The 14,681-nt window shown below is 37.9% G+C and overlaps 1 protein-coding gene across 4 annotated transcripts in view; it reads right to left on the reverse strand.

The window, feature by feature from the left end:
- TMEM117 (transmembrane protein 117) overlaps window positions 1-14,681 on the reverse strand; it is a 188,762-nt gene that overhangs the window by 99,217 nt on the left and 74,864 nt on the right. For all 4 annotated transcript variants that reach the window (XM_063155181.1, XM_063155183.1, XM_063155185.1 and 1 more), the window contains exon 4: window positions 5,490-5,589. In XM_063155181.1, the coding sequence (XP_063011251.1) occupies window positions 5,490-5,589 (100 nt within the window). The remainder of the gene's footprint in view (window positions 1-5,489; window positions 5,590-14,681) is intronic.

Here is a 14,681-nt window from a genome sequence, read left to right on the forward strand (position 1 = left end):
AAAGTAATGATGAGGTAAGGTGAACATGAGGAAATAAGCTCACTGTCTTTCACTGATAAGGCAGATGAAGATGGCTCCATACTCTTTCACACATTCACAGCTCCTGAGCTGTGACTTTGTCTTTCCTGCAAACAGCATTTTCAGGGCCAGCCAACATTGCTAGAATACCTCTTTAATGGCAGAGGGAATATCTGAGGCTGCAGAAGGAGTGCTAAGTGGCTGGCTCTGTAAACAAGGGGAATGGTGATATTTCAGAACAGAATAACTGAATGAGGTCAACAAAACTCATGGATAAAGGAGATGTGTTTAAAATAGGCAAAGCTGAATTTTCTAGTAGGCTTTTGAAAAATTCCTCGTCACAGGCTTCTATGGAAACTCAACACTCAGAGCTTTAGGGAAGGTCTTTATGTTGATAAATAACTGATTAAAAGACAGGGAACAGAAGGTAAGTAGGTTAGCCAGAAAGCTCTAGCAATGGAGGGAGGTCATTACCAGAGTTCCACAGGGATTTTTGCAGGGGATGCAGTTATTTGTCATATGCCTAAGCAAACTGGGAAAATAGATGAGCAGTGAGGTGAGAAAGCTTTATAATTATATTAAATTTTGCAGAGTGAAAAGGATGATGGCTTGCTGGATGTGAAGAATTAGGCAAGGTGCTTATGGAAGAAAGTCCCTAGGCAATAAATTGGCAGATGAAATTCTTTGTAGTTGAATGCAAAGTGTTATAAAAAGACCAAAACAATTCTAAGATCAAGAGTCATTATGTACACGAAATTGCACGCATTTCAGGAGAACGTTAGAAGACCCTGCCACATACTTTTGGCTTATTCTTACTGTCCTGTTTGGCTTCTGCTTATAGTCACAGTTTGAGGTAAGATACTAGCCTGGGTAGATTTTGGTCTGACCAGGTGGAGGAACTGGGCTTTTTTACAGTTGTAGCCCAAGATCTAATATGGTGCATGTGACAGAAAAACATTCTGGTTTAGTACTCTACAGATTTACTGTGTCCTTGTACGGCAGTAACTATGAACTTAAACCTGTCAACAATTGATGTTCATAGCATTTAGAATCTCAAGGAAGGTTTCAGCCCTTTAGAGTATTCTTTACAAACTAGCCACAGACCCCTCTACTGGTTACACTGTGACTGCCTAAGTAAGACATGTTAATCACATAAAATGCAAGAATACAGAAAGTTTCTTCACCAGAGGATGAAGACAAAAATGTTTAACAGAGGAATGTGAATTTAAAAAAAATTGGAGAAAATCTATTTCTTTCACAACTAGCAAAGTCAGAACACAAAATGGTGTGAGGTTTTCCTCTGGAATTATAAGGCTGAAAAACTGGAACTTTTACAGCTAATGCTGATAATCTCAGAGAACAGAAAATCCTTCTTGCATAAAATCAGATAATCTTTATCAAGGGGAGGAGCAGCCCACCAAAAGTTATATTTCAGAATGCCACCCAATGAAGTGACTCTTTCCCCTAAAAGACTTCAAAGAAGCCCAGGCAACTTGTGTATATGGGAGTCATTATCCAGTTCCCCTAATAAAGAAAGGGAGGTGTAGATTCACTACTCAGTACTAACCTTTTGAAATCCCAATACTGTGTCCTGACAAGAAGTCTTAGGCAGAAAGTCTCTACCTCCATATCCATCCATCCATCCATCCATCCATCCATCCATCCATCCATCCATCCATCCATCCATCCATCCATCCAGATACGATGTGTCTTAGTCAGCACTGGATTAGCAGAACAATAGTGATCTCTCACTCTGCCATCTATGCTGGAAGTACTACTTCCTAACTTCCTACTAATTCATCTGCTAAGATGATGAAAGAGAAACAGTCCCAGAATTCTTCATCATCCCACACAAGGCAGAAGTCCAACTGAAGTCAAGCAAAGGTGTCAAAAAGAACAGCCAGGAATTGCTACAATGATTCAGTTCACACTCATTGTGGCAAGTGCTCTGCTAAAGCAGAGGAAATTCATGGCTTTTCTTTTTAAAAAGAATATGCTGATACATCTGTGGTAAACACTGGTTTGATGAATAATGTACTAAACCATCCCTAGAGCTTATCATTGTTTCTGAGAACAGGAGCACACAGTCTCTGCTGCTCAGTGATTCCTCAAATGTTCCCAGTTCTCCCTAGCAATTAACATGGGAAAAGAGAATCTCAACTAAATTGCCATTCAGAAAGAAGGTAAATAGGAATAGGATCCCTTGTCAGGAGGATCAGCCTGGTATATTCATAGAGATCAGACACTGGCTGAAGATAACTGCTTCAGATTCTGATAATTCTAGCAAGCAATGTCTAAGAAAGGTATAACAAACTTCTAAACTTCTGAACTGTTTAGCGTCTTTCACATGTATGTAGGGTTTGTAGGCAGCAATATGTCTTTAATGCAAAGCTTGCCATGTGTACGAGTATAGTTCACAGCTCGCGGTCAATCTTTGTGGAGGCCAAAAAGCCACCACCAAAAGGGAACAGTTTTGACAGTGTGAAAGCCAATACTACCCTGCTCTCTGTGTCACTTTTCAGTGCCACTCACTCACTCCTGCAGCTATCCTCTGAGCATGCCTTACTCCACACGCCCAGGACTGTGTCCCTCACAAAAACACAGCTGCAGCAGGTTGCTCATCTTCACAGAGAGGCCACCATAATCATCAGAGATTCTGCCCTCAAATCAGCTCCTTCCTCAGCTTGCTTGCACTCTCCCAGAAGGCAGCTGTAATTGCTAGTTTATAGATTTGTCTGGGTGGAATCCAGCCTTTCTTCCAAGGTGTCCTACTGTGCAAAAATCTGTAGTGTCTGCCTCAAAAGTACTCTCCATGAGGACAATGGACTTTTTATGGGAGCAGGAGGGCATGTCAAAGCAGGTACAAGATTGCAAGATATACTTCCATGGCTTCAAAGAGGGAAAAGTGCAGAGACAGTCAGTGTACTGAACAGACTTCACAGACTTCAGAATATCTAACACTTACTACAGATTTCAGCAAAGATGTTTATTAGTAGCAGATGCTCCTGTCCAGAGGTACAAAGGAGAAGGTTCAGTGTGCCTGTAGCACGGCCCCACTCTCATTACACACAATGGAAATAATATTGCTGATTTTGTGACAGATCCTGTCACAAAACTAGTCAGTCAGCTAGGAAGTATTGAGGAGAAAGTCTTACTTCTGCCTTTTCAATCCAAAACATATTTTCCCATTTTAATCACCTTCCTGATTTAATAAGTCACTCCTGTCTTGGGGAGAGTCATTAAATCCGGAAAGTGATTTAACAGTATTGTGTATTGAATATTCATTTTTAAAATGGAATCCCATCCATTTTATTTCTGCTTCTTCCCAAAGTTTCCAATGAAATAAGGAATAAGATCCTAATTCCAGTATGGTTCAAACACAGTGAAGTGAAGGCTACATCTCCACATTTACCTTCTGATTTAGAGTCTATGGATGGACTCCATCCATAAAAAAAACTTAAACATTAGAAAATATAAACACTGCTGTGAATGGGAAGATATGCAAAGGTTCCTTTATAGGTTTTTTTCTTTTCTGTTTCAAAACAGGATGAGGAAACTTCATAAAATATAATACCACAGAAAGACTCATATTACTTTGACATCAATTCCACACTGGGCTTTACAAGCAGAAGGTCAAGTAAATTCAAATATAAATAACACAGCAATTTCTGTTCATATAGAATAAGATGGATTGCTTATATTAGATGCCATGGAAGATGACTTGTGCCAATGTACACGTCCATGCACCAACATACACATCCAATCTCATCTTTTACTAATTGAGGTAGAGACCTTGAAATTGTAGTAGTTTTGTTTGATGCTCCCAGGCCTAGCTGCCCTTGAACACTGACATTTCCATTGCATGGTTGATGTACTTTGCCAAGAGATTTGTATTGCAGAAGCACTGTTCTCTTTTGCCCTGAAGACCTAAGCATGAATCCCTACACCTCTTAATTCTCCTCATGCAATCACAGCATGTCCTAAAACACATTGACCCTCCAATCCCATGTTCTCTACTCTTCCTGAAAATTAATAGAATCAGACTAATTTAAACAGTCTCCTCTAATCAAACCACCTCTGTAGTTTCTCCTAGTCTCTCTCCCACTCTTCAGTGATACCTCCATCTGCCACAGGAATCTGCTGTGGCACAATCCAGTTGTGACTCTGCTGTTGAAGAGAGCTGAGAGAGCTTTGAGTACCCAGAAAATGATCAGGATTATGCCTTTTGAATCAACCCTTTCCATGCTTTATACAATGTTGCACAAAACAGGAGTTTTTTTTAAATGGAAACAAGAAAAGAGAGACTGAAAAAACCCCACATTACCTAATGTAGAACAATTTGTCTTTAATCTATCACTGGAGCCCTAAGTCACATAAGTAGGATGTACATAATCTCTCTCAGTTCAGTTTAGTTTATGCATCATCTCTTCTTGGATAGTGGAATAAAGGTGTGGAAGCCCATGAGAAAAAAGCAAGCTAAAGGTATTCAGAAGTACCCATGAATTTTATTACCAATTCAGAAGAAGTCCAACATTAATTGTCAACATTAGTCAAGGCACCAATTCTGTGATGTCCTCACTGTAAAGCATATACAAATTATTTTCTCTGCACTTGCTTTTCATGGCCACCATTTCACAGAGCACAGTTTGCCTTGGACAAACCACAGACACATACTGAACAACATCCTGAAAAACCCTTGATGCTTTTTTGTCCCTTTAGTCTGTTGTACAGTATGTTCCAAATATGAAGGGTAGAAGACATTGTTAAAATCCAATTGCTAAAAATCTTACCTCTGCAAATCTTAAAAACCTAATCTTAAAAAACAAATTCACTTTTTATCACTTTGTGTTTAAGAAATGCTTTTTCTGAACAATTAAAATGTGCAGATGCTTTATTTTGTTCCCAAAAATCAGCTGTCATTTTCTGGTTCTCTTTCACTTAGCTGATCTTTGGCTTGCACATAGAAGATGCTTTTGTAAGAAGTATAATCCAAGTGAAAATTTTATTTTTCTAAGTCCTAAATTAGATCAAAATGAATCAGTCAGATCAGACTACTTTCAAATCCTGGCATGTAACTGGCTTGCTTTCCTCCTCTCATTCAATTTTTCTCTATCGTGTCTTTCAGTTTAATTTTTCTTCTAATTCTTTTCATTAAAATTATTTATCCTTAGCTGTTACTCACTGTTTCATGGGATAGCAAGTTGTGATGCTACTTCCTAGCAAAGGACAGCCACCATGCAGAAGCCAATGGCAAAACTCCCACCCACAGAAAAAAAAAATCTCCCCGATACATTTTAACTGAAACTCCTCTGGACTGTCAATTGAATACCTGCCATTATGCATTTGTTAACTTTTTACTTTTCTGGGTTGAAACACTTGAGTTAGAGAAATTGAGTTTTCTCTCCTCTCCTCTTTCTCTTGAAAGCAACAAACATATTTCTTTCCTTTTAAAATGTAATTATGTTTCTTACCATCCATGCTGTGACAAAATCTCCCATCCAAGTCCCAACTGCAGCTACCTTCATGAAATTTTCATTCCTGATGCCCATGAAGTCTGTTATAATGTATGCACTGTGAAAACAAGAACACAAACATAAGATATACATATTTGCTCAATGTGGTTACAAAGAACTTGGATTAGTGACAAAATTTATGATTATCTGTGAAAGATTTCCCATTGCTTCCATAATAACTTTTCTGCTAGAATCTGAGTCTTGACATAGAACTGAACCCATATGGGTCGATTTCAATTAGAAATGCAATGTGAATCTGATTTTGAAGTCCATGTCTCTTTTGAAGGTGCTAAAATAACAGTTGGCAAAGACTTTAGGATTATGTAAAGCTTCTGGAAGCAGAAAATGATTTATGCTTTTTTATCTTTTTCCTTTATACAAACAGAATTACAATTTTTCAAATCCGTGACTTTGTGAAATCTTCATGGAGAAAAATAAAAATCTTTAAGGTATCTTTAAAAAGATAATTGAGCTGCTTGACTTTTCACTGTATCAGCGATGCAACCATGTTTTTAACACATCAGCGTAAGCAACTTTTGTAAAATTTCAGTGGGATGTCACTGTTTCTAGATTTATACAATTTATTTTCACAGATATATTTACTTAAATCCAAAAGAAGTATTTCCATTTTGCTTAAATAATGAAAGAGATAGACTTACAACCTCAATTGGAAATCGACTTCAAGTTCACCAAGATGCTATAAGGACAATTAAGAAGGTAAAGTTACTTGTTCCAGATAAAAACCTTTCTGAAAAAACATAGATTTTAACATACAGATATCCTTTTCTAAAAGACTTTTGTAGTGGTCAAGAAGAGGCAACTCTCCTCAAGAGCTAATATGATGATAATGAATATGAATGGCAATTGTATTTTAACTTTACAAGTGATGCCTTTGCTTTCAAGATACTTGTAAACATTTTTATGTATTGTTATGCCTATTTAGGAGTGTGCATAAGAGACACAGTTACATGTAAAAGTGTCCTTGAACACTGTGCTATCCATTATTCAAATCTTACCATTGTTACATACCAAATATTGCAAGGTCTAGGAGCTATACAGACCCTACCTCTGCAATTGGATCGGTGCAAACTGATTCCACTCTCTGGGCCAGCTCTGTTAAAATCTAAATATCTAATCAAGATAGAAGGTCTTGCTAGCACTAATCCATGCATAGCATAGTATAATTTCTTAGAGAGAATTTAATATGCTGTAGAGCAGAAATATTATTGTCAGTGAATAGTTTCATGACACATGAAAAATGTCCTAGTGTAATAGCCCTTTTCATTATACATATTATGACCTTTCAGCTGGTATGTCACTAAAAAAAATGCCATCTGTTTATTTTTTCTGTTGAACAGCATATAAATGCTGGCTCTGATTTTCTGCTGGAAAAAAAAATCCAAACTATTTTAACAGTATTCCATGTAGTTCAGAGATCATCAGTATCCTAAATTCATCATGTTACAAATAAGGATGCATTCCTGTGAACATCGGGTCAGCCTAAAGTCTCCCTGCTTCAATGTTCTGTCTCCAAGAGAGGGCAACAGCAGAAACAAAGGAAGACTGAAAACAGGCAAGCACAATCCTCCCAGATATATTCTCCTAGAATCTTTAGAACTGGAAAATATTTGGAATTCCTTTTTTTCTGTAGCTTGGACATGCCATTCTTGTAGCATCTGCAAAGGCAGAAAACTATCAAGTCTGCATTCCTTAAAAAGATTTCTTGTTCACAAAGAAGGCACGGCAATAAATCTCACTTGTAAGGAATGACCCTCAAATGCAAAGCATATCTTAGTCATTTCCATCACTGGGAGACACAAACAAAACCCCAGTGTTCTCACCTTTTCTTATGTGCACTGCACATTCTCATTTGCATTACACAGGTGTACAATAAGAAAACACTTGCACAACATCCCCAGAAAATGGGCCACTTGGGCCATTCCTATAGCCCTGCACATAGAGCAGGCTGGCCACAGCCACCCTGTCCAGCAGCCGGCTGGGCACAAGGAGAGTTAACCAAAAAGGCTGAGAGGTCACTGATCCCTGAATGCAGGTATTAGCTAGCAGAAGAGAAATCAACCCAGACATAAGAGATTCTTTTTAATGGAAATTGAAATTCTCAGTGTAATCACTTGTTTTTATGAATGCTAGAAGTACCAGAAGGCTTATAATAAGGTTGAATGAACTGGATACAATACTTAAATACACAGAAAGGCCTTGAAACCATCACATCCTCCCAACAGCTCTTACTGTCATTTAGAACATGAAAACATCAAAGAAGTCTAGTATAAATTGTGCATTTCAGTCTACAAGTAATTATTGCCTGAATTAAATATGCAAATTGACAAACCTTCAGCTAGTGTCAAAATAGCATATTATTATAAAGAAACTGTTAGGAATATAAACTGTGCATGGTTTAAGTGCATTTACTGATTAAAATACAACTACAACTTTTTATGAACAGGAAGAATATTTTTAGCATTTTCATCTTATTAGAAACATCACTATTTCATTAACTGTTAGCATTGCACCCTCTGTCTTTTATTCTCTCTGTAGTATTATTTTTCTTTCAAAACACAAAGAGAAATTGACTATTTTAAAATAGGGATCTGGGGCTGCTTAAAATGAATTAAAAAAAAAGAAACCTAACCCTCTGGTTTTCATTTTCAGGTTTTAGTTTAAATAGGAATAAGAGCACTTGACATTTTCAAAAAAGACATGCTTTCCTGATGATACTAGCAGGGTACATATTATAACAGTACCAAAAGTAAAATTAATTCTGTTGTGGAAAATTCTCACATTCTTCTAGCTTTAGCTAGCGATTAGAGTAGTTTTCTTTAATTATTTAGTCTTATTCCTGGCTAGGACCTATGTCTGCACCTTGCAGGAGCACTAAGGTCTGCTGGGTTCCAGTTAACAGTCATGGCCAGCCCAGATTTTCTATAGTTTTTCAAAAGGTTTCTGTTTGCTTCCCCATATGTGTACTGAAGCAAGGCACCAGCAGATTGCATGAGCATCACAACCCAAGGAAACACCGAGGGAAAAAACACCGCGGTTAAAGCCCAGGGTAAGAAAGCTCTTCTGAGACAGACAGGATAAGTGTAAATAATTACAGTCTGAGGAGCCAATACTTGTGAATATTATAGATAAAGGACAAATCTGTGACTGGGATTTGGGAGCCTTTCACAGTAACACTGGAAGCTGCAGCTCCAGGGAAACTGCTCTTGGCAGGCCAAAGTCTAAAGAAGGCAGAGCAACATTTTAACAGAACGGAGCAAAAGAGAGGGATCAAAAGACAAAGGAGACTGATAAATACAACTCTAAACACATTTTAAAAAAATCATAAGTAACTGTGTACATCCATGTTGATGCAAAAGGTATGTTAATGAGTCAGTAAAAAGACACATAGCCCAGTGTATTTGAACAGTTTCTGGAGTCAGCAGCTGTGCGCACAGAATGGATAAAGGGGAAGACAACCAAGCTAGCCTGGAGATTTTATTCAAACGAAGTTCTCAGAGCATTTTCTCAAAGAAGTATGACACTGTTAAAATGACAAAGTGTGAAAGCAAATGGAAGGTTTTAAATTTTACATTGGATAAAGATGCACAAGTCACTGTGGTGCTAATACTGTTCCAAGCACTGGAAAAAATGTCATGACTGAGACTCAGTGCTGAGATGGTGCTTTCTTGACCATCACAGGATCTAAGAAAGGGTTTTAGCTTGAATAGAGACACTTAAATGTAAGAGTAAACCAGGAAGTCAAACTCTCTATGGAGCTTGATCAGACTGGGTCAAGGATTTAGTTGCTTTATATTACTTCTGGATGGCTAGCATGTCAAAAAAAAAGATGTTCACATATTAAAAGGCATTGTTAAACCTATGTGACTAAGTGATTTCCAGTGAAGTGACATAACTTGATCTCCAGATGATAATCCAAAGAGTTCTGCATCCCTTGTGAGGTCTGTGACATAGCTGACAACCCAGGCACATCTGAACTGAACCCTGGGTGTCCAGGAACAGCAGTGAGAGCATAGACACTTTGGGGAGGTCTTAGTTGCCTTTTAAAGCAACTTTAGGAAGCTTGATGCATCTTAACTAAGCTTCAGCTGGTTCTTTACTAGAGTACTGAAGGCACTGGGCCTGCACACAGAGCACAGGGCACATTCTGCAGTGAGCCAACAAGAACTGCATCCACAGAGAGTGATAACTTAATGCTCTTTGAAAAGGAGGAGAGGCCCAGATATCTTTTATATTGAGTAACAAAAAGTCTATACATGTTCTGCAGTCCAATATGCACTTTTCTGGGGTGGTTTTGTTATCTGGCCTTCCCCTTAAACGGTTGATTATATCCATATGGAACTCATCTTCCTTTCACAAAGTGAAATGCTTTGACATTGGCAAACAAGTGAAAGCACAGGAGTTTACACAGGCTGCAAAGAAGGATGTGTTTAGATGTGGCACCACAAGCTTCCATTACTGTCAATTTAGAAGAGGCAGAGAGTGTCAGAATAACTGAAAACACACATAAAAGACTGCAGATACAGTTCCTGATCTGTATTTGTCACTCTAAAATGACAGAATGGCAAATGAGACACTTGGTAGCAATTCACTCAGTTGAAAAGCTATTCTTCTAATGTTAGGAATTGAAGTCAGAGCCACGGGGAACTGGAAGGTGCCCAGAGACAGCAAGACCTGCTGTCTGAAAAACTGGCACATGATAACGAGGATGGCATAATGCACAGCTACCAGCAAACAGCACAGAGAGCACAACAGCGATTCATCCAGTCCCTGACCATCCCCAGTGCATGCTTTAGACATACAGACAAAACTTCTCCTACGACACCAGAACAGAGAGAATTAAGAGGCACTGAACCAGGGATTTTGCTTGACAAGACATCAAAGAGGTAACAGCCACAAGAGGATCAGCAGGCTAATCTCCAAGACACAAAAATCTGAGAAGCAAAACCAGCTTGGCTATAGTGCAGTGGATCATGGCACAGTGCAGAACACCTGAGACTGACAGACCGATTCTGTAACTGAGCACCACTGCTTGGTAACTATTTATACATGCTTTTTTTGAACCAGGCAGCAGAACTTTAATTCTGCAAACCTCTCCTCATCATTCTACAGGCTTGAGGGCTGTGTGAGTTACTCTGGGGACTTTGCTTGTAAAGCTCCCAAGCCATGAGAAGTTCTGCTGCTAGGATACACAGGAGCTCCTCACTGTCCACAGGGACAGGCCATTTAGCTTCCAGCTTTGCATGCCTGCCTTTGAGACAAGGCCCATTGAAAAATGCAGCAATTTCAATTCTGTCTGTTAATGTAGAAGAGGTGTGCAACTTAAATGGCAGTGTACACATGAGATCCAGTCCCTATTCCAAGGGACACTGGTTTAATGCCCTTCAGAGTTAGAGAACTGAACCTCACTGTCATTCTCAATGTGAAAAGATGATGACACAAGAGGATAAGAAATATGTGTTTCAGGAGGCTGTTAGGTGAGGTGAAACTGAAGCTGGATATTCCATATTTTTTTGTATAAATATAATCTTTCACATATAAGAAAAATATTCCCTTTCCTTCACTTTTAGAATGGATGCCACTGGTCAGTATAGGTGTTCGGCTGGATGATCTATAAGGTTACTTCCAATCCAAATCTTTCTATGATGCCATGATTCAGTTATGTTTATTTGGCTTTGAATCTGTTTAAGATGACTGGTTTATATCAGTCTTGCTTCAGTCTATAAAATCAGACAGAGATATAGAAACTAGAGTTGTTAAACAAAAATTCTTTACCATGCTCACAGGTACCTTTGAGAAGAAATGGAAGGAAAACGAGGTTTGACAACTCAGGGGCTGGTCTGAGGATTTGGTTGGCTTCCCTCATGATGTACTATCAGTAGCAGATTGCAGAGCAGATGGAAAAGAACTAGACTTCAAGCAATGTACAAATTATGAAATTGAGATTGTTTCTTTACTGTATTACTTGAAAACTGTATGTAAAGAACAACTGTGTCTAGGGCCAGTCACTTGACAGGAGCTGGCATGTAATTGCAGCAGAGAGTTTTACATGGAAAACACAGCAAAGAGCACAGCCTGCTCTTCCACTCCTTGGCTGCCAAAGCAAACACCTTTGCTGTGACTTCTTAACCATCCAAGGGTTGATACCAGTCCAACACTTGATATAACTTTGCTCTGTATTGTACTGACTGTTTTATTTTCTGGTCCCTACAATACTCAGCATTTTAAGTAAAATTATCATTGAAATATAGAGGGAAAAGTGACAGAAGTTTTTAATTGATTTTACCCTAAAATCAACAGCTCTCTATTGCAGACTGTCCATTTTACAATACAGTCTTCTTTTAATGTCTTGCACATGAGTTACCAGAAGACAAACACATCAGAACCACACACTGGTCAGGTTTTTACTCCACCGCTGTCACTTGTAATACAATATAAGACACCCAAACGAAGAAAATACAAAATTTGTGGTCTGAACTTCATTGAAAAGAATATTCTCCTAACTTTCCCTAAGGAGAAGCACATCTTCAAACAATGGAAAGAGATAGAAAGAGATAGAGATGCATGCACATGCCTTTTTGACATCCAGAAACTAAGTTGGTGCTTTTGGCTACATTTTTAAGGTCAGTTAGTTACAAATACTATTGAGTTTCATCTCAGCTACAGACTTAATAATTAAGTCTCAATTTCAGCTGGGAATTCTAGGATTCTCTGGTAGAGTCCACTTCCTTTCAGAGTCAATGGAGAAGAATAAGCACTTTAGACATAACTCATTAGATTTATCTTAAACATCTGCACTGGGTTTGGCTGAGATTGAGTCAATTTTCTTTAGAGCATCTCATATGGTGCTGTCGTTTAGATTTGTGACCTAAAGAGTGCTGATGACACACTGATGCTGTTAGCTTACCTTGTTAACATGCAATAACACCTCTGAATCAGATGAATCATCTTCTGGGGATTACAGTTCCATTAAATGTAAAAGTAGCTAGTTAAGTGCAAACTCATCTTTATTGGATTCTTAAACTGTGAAATATGACCAAATATGGATTTTTATGTTTTGAGACTAGCACTGTTCAGATTTCTAGAGTGAAGGTCTAACATTCCTTATAGGCCTACACATTTACCAAACTGCAATTAAAGCCAGTGACTTCAGTTAAAATATGTAGTTTGGAAAATACCATTCTAACTGAAAAAAATTACCTTTAAACTTATACATAAGATTGAAAAATACATTTCCAAATAATGCAAAAGATTACATGACAAAACATTGTCAATATGAAACCTTTAAAAGAATGAACAAACTTCAGCTAAGATTTCATAAAATGTTATGTTAAATTTCAAGTTGAAAAGAAGACAGATATAATGATGCTCAATGTGGAAAAACATTTCACAATGCTACTTTTCAATGATAATTTGATCCAGAAATAGTTTTATACTGACTGAATGTTATAATCCACATGGGGGCTAAATCAAATGGGGGCATTAATAAGGATACCTTGAGATCTTTATCTTGAATGCTCCCAAGCTTCAGGAACACCATCACTGTATTTTACAGTATTTTCTGAGTTTACAAATTGATTATGTGGGAGATTTTCTAACTAAACTGGTATTCTACACTGATGAGTGGAAGAAGTAGAAGGTTGCTGAAAGGCTTGGCAGAGCAATTCTAAACCCTCCCCTCTGCCCAGGAACAACAGTGCAAAAATTCTCCCGTCAGTTGAAGCCATGAGAATGCTTAGAAGCAGGTAAGATCAAATGTAACTCTTCAAATAAAACCAAGTATTTTAAGTCTCACACAATAATATTGCGTCTTTTAAAGAAGATAGAAATAGTAAACAGCTCACTTTCAAGCAGCAATGCTCACACCACTAAGAAGGTACATGGCAATAAAGTAATTTGAGACCACATCAATAGAAACCAGTCACTACAAGGAGAGTATAATTAAATGATCATATTTCAGGACTTTTAAATCTTATTTGCAAATAACTTTTAAAGACACTTTACTGTAAACTTATATTTTTTTGCCAAAAGAATATTTTCTAGGTATATGTCAGATATATTGCTCACTTTTTTTCCTTTTTTTTTTTAATGTCTTTTTCACACACTCTCGTGAACAAAAAAGGATATGCATTCTAAATACAGCTTTATATCAGACAGAATACTGCACATCTTCATTGCTACACACATTGGGTCTGGTTGAGATAGACTTTTCTTTCATTTTGCAGCCCATGCAGTGCTGTGCTTCGCATTTCTAGCTCCAGGGGTGCTGGTAACACGCTGATGTTTTGGCCATTGCTGAGCAGTGCTCGCACAGCACCAGGGATGTCTCTCCAACCCACCACTCAGAAGGCCAACAGGCTGCAGACAGGTAAGAGTTTGGAGGGACACAGCTGGGGCACCTGATCTGAACTGACTCAAAAGATATTCCACACGGTATGCATCACACTCAGTCATAAAAGGGAGGGATATTTTGGGTTATGGTGCTTGCCTTCTGAAGGAATTGCCATGTGTACCAATTCCCCAATTCCCAGAAATTCACTGGGCATCTGTCTGCTGGCATGAAATGGTGAATAAATTCCTTCTTTTTTTTCTTCCCTTCCACAAGTGACTTTTGCTTTTTATTTTTACTAAACTGTCATTACCTCAACCCATGATCTTCCCCATTTTATTTTCTTTCTGTGATGGCAGCCAACCAAAATCAACCCTCCACAATATATTCTGTTCATACTGACTTTCTACGAATGAAAGGAGTCCACCACTGATAAAGTAGTAAGTCCTCTGGTTTAGCATTAATTTAAATATTCCTAAGCAATATTTCAAATACAATCATAATGCCAAATTTCTGGTAGGACTTTCAGAGATCCCCAGTATCTACATTGATCATATTTATCTCTCAAATACATACTGTTAAATAAGATTATAGAGATTTTTTAAAATTAATTATCTTCCTTTTCTAAAATCAATTATTTACCAAACCAAACTGCTCCATAACATTTAATTTTTATATCTTTTCCAATTTCTTTTAATCTAGATAGAAGTACCAAATTCTTACATATAGATTGTATCATCCCCTTCTGGCCACTGTCTGGCACGTTCATACCATTTACATCCTCAGTTCAAAATTTATGAACC

The sequence above is a fragment of the Melospiza melodia genome, chromosome 4 (assembly GCF_035770615.1).
Source record: "Melospiza melodia melodia isolate bMelMel2 chromosome 4, bMelMel2.pri, whole genome shotgun sequence".
Taxonomy (NCBI): Eukaryota; Metazoa; Chordata; class Aves; order Passeriformes; family Passerellidae; genus Melospiza; species Melospiza melodia.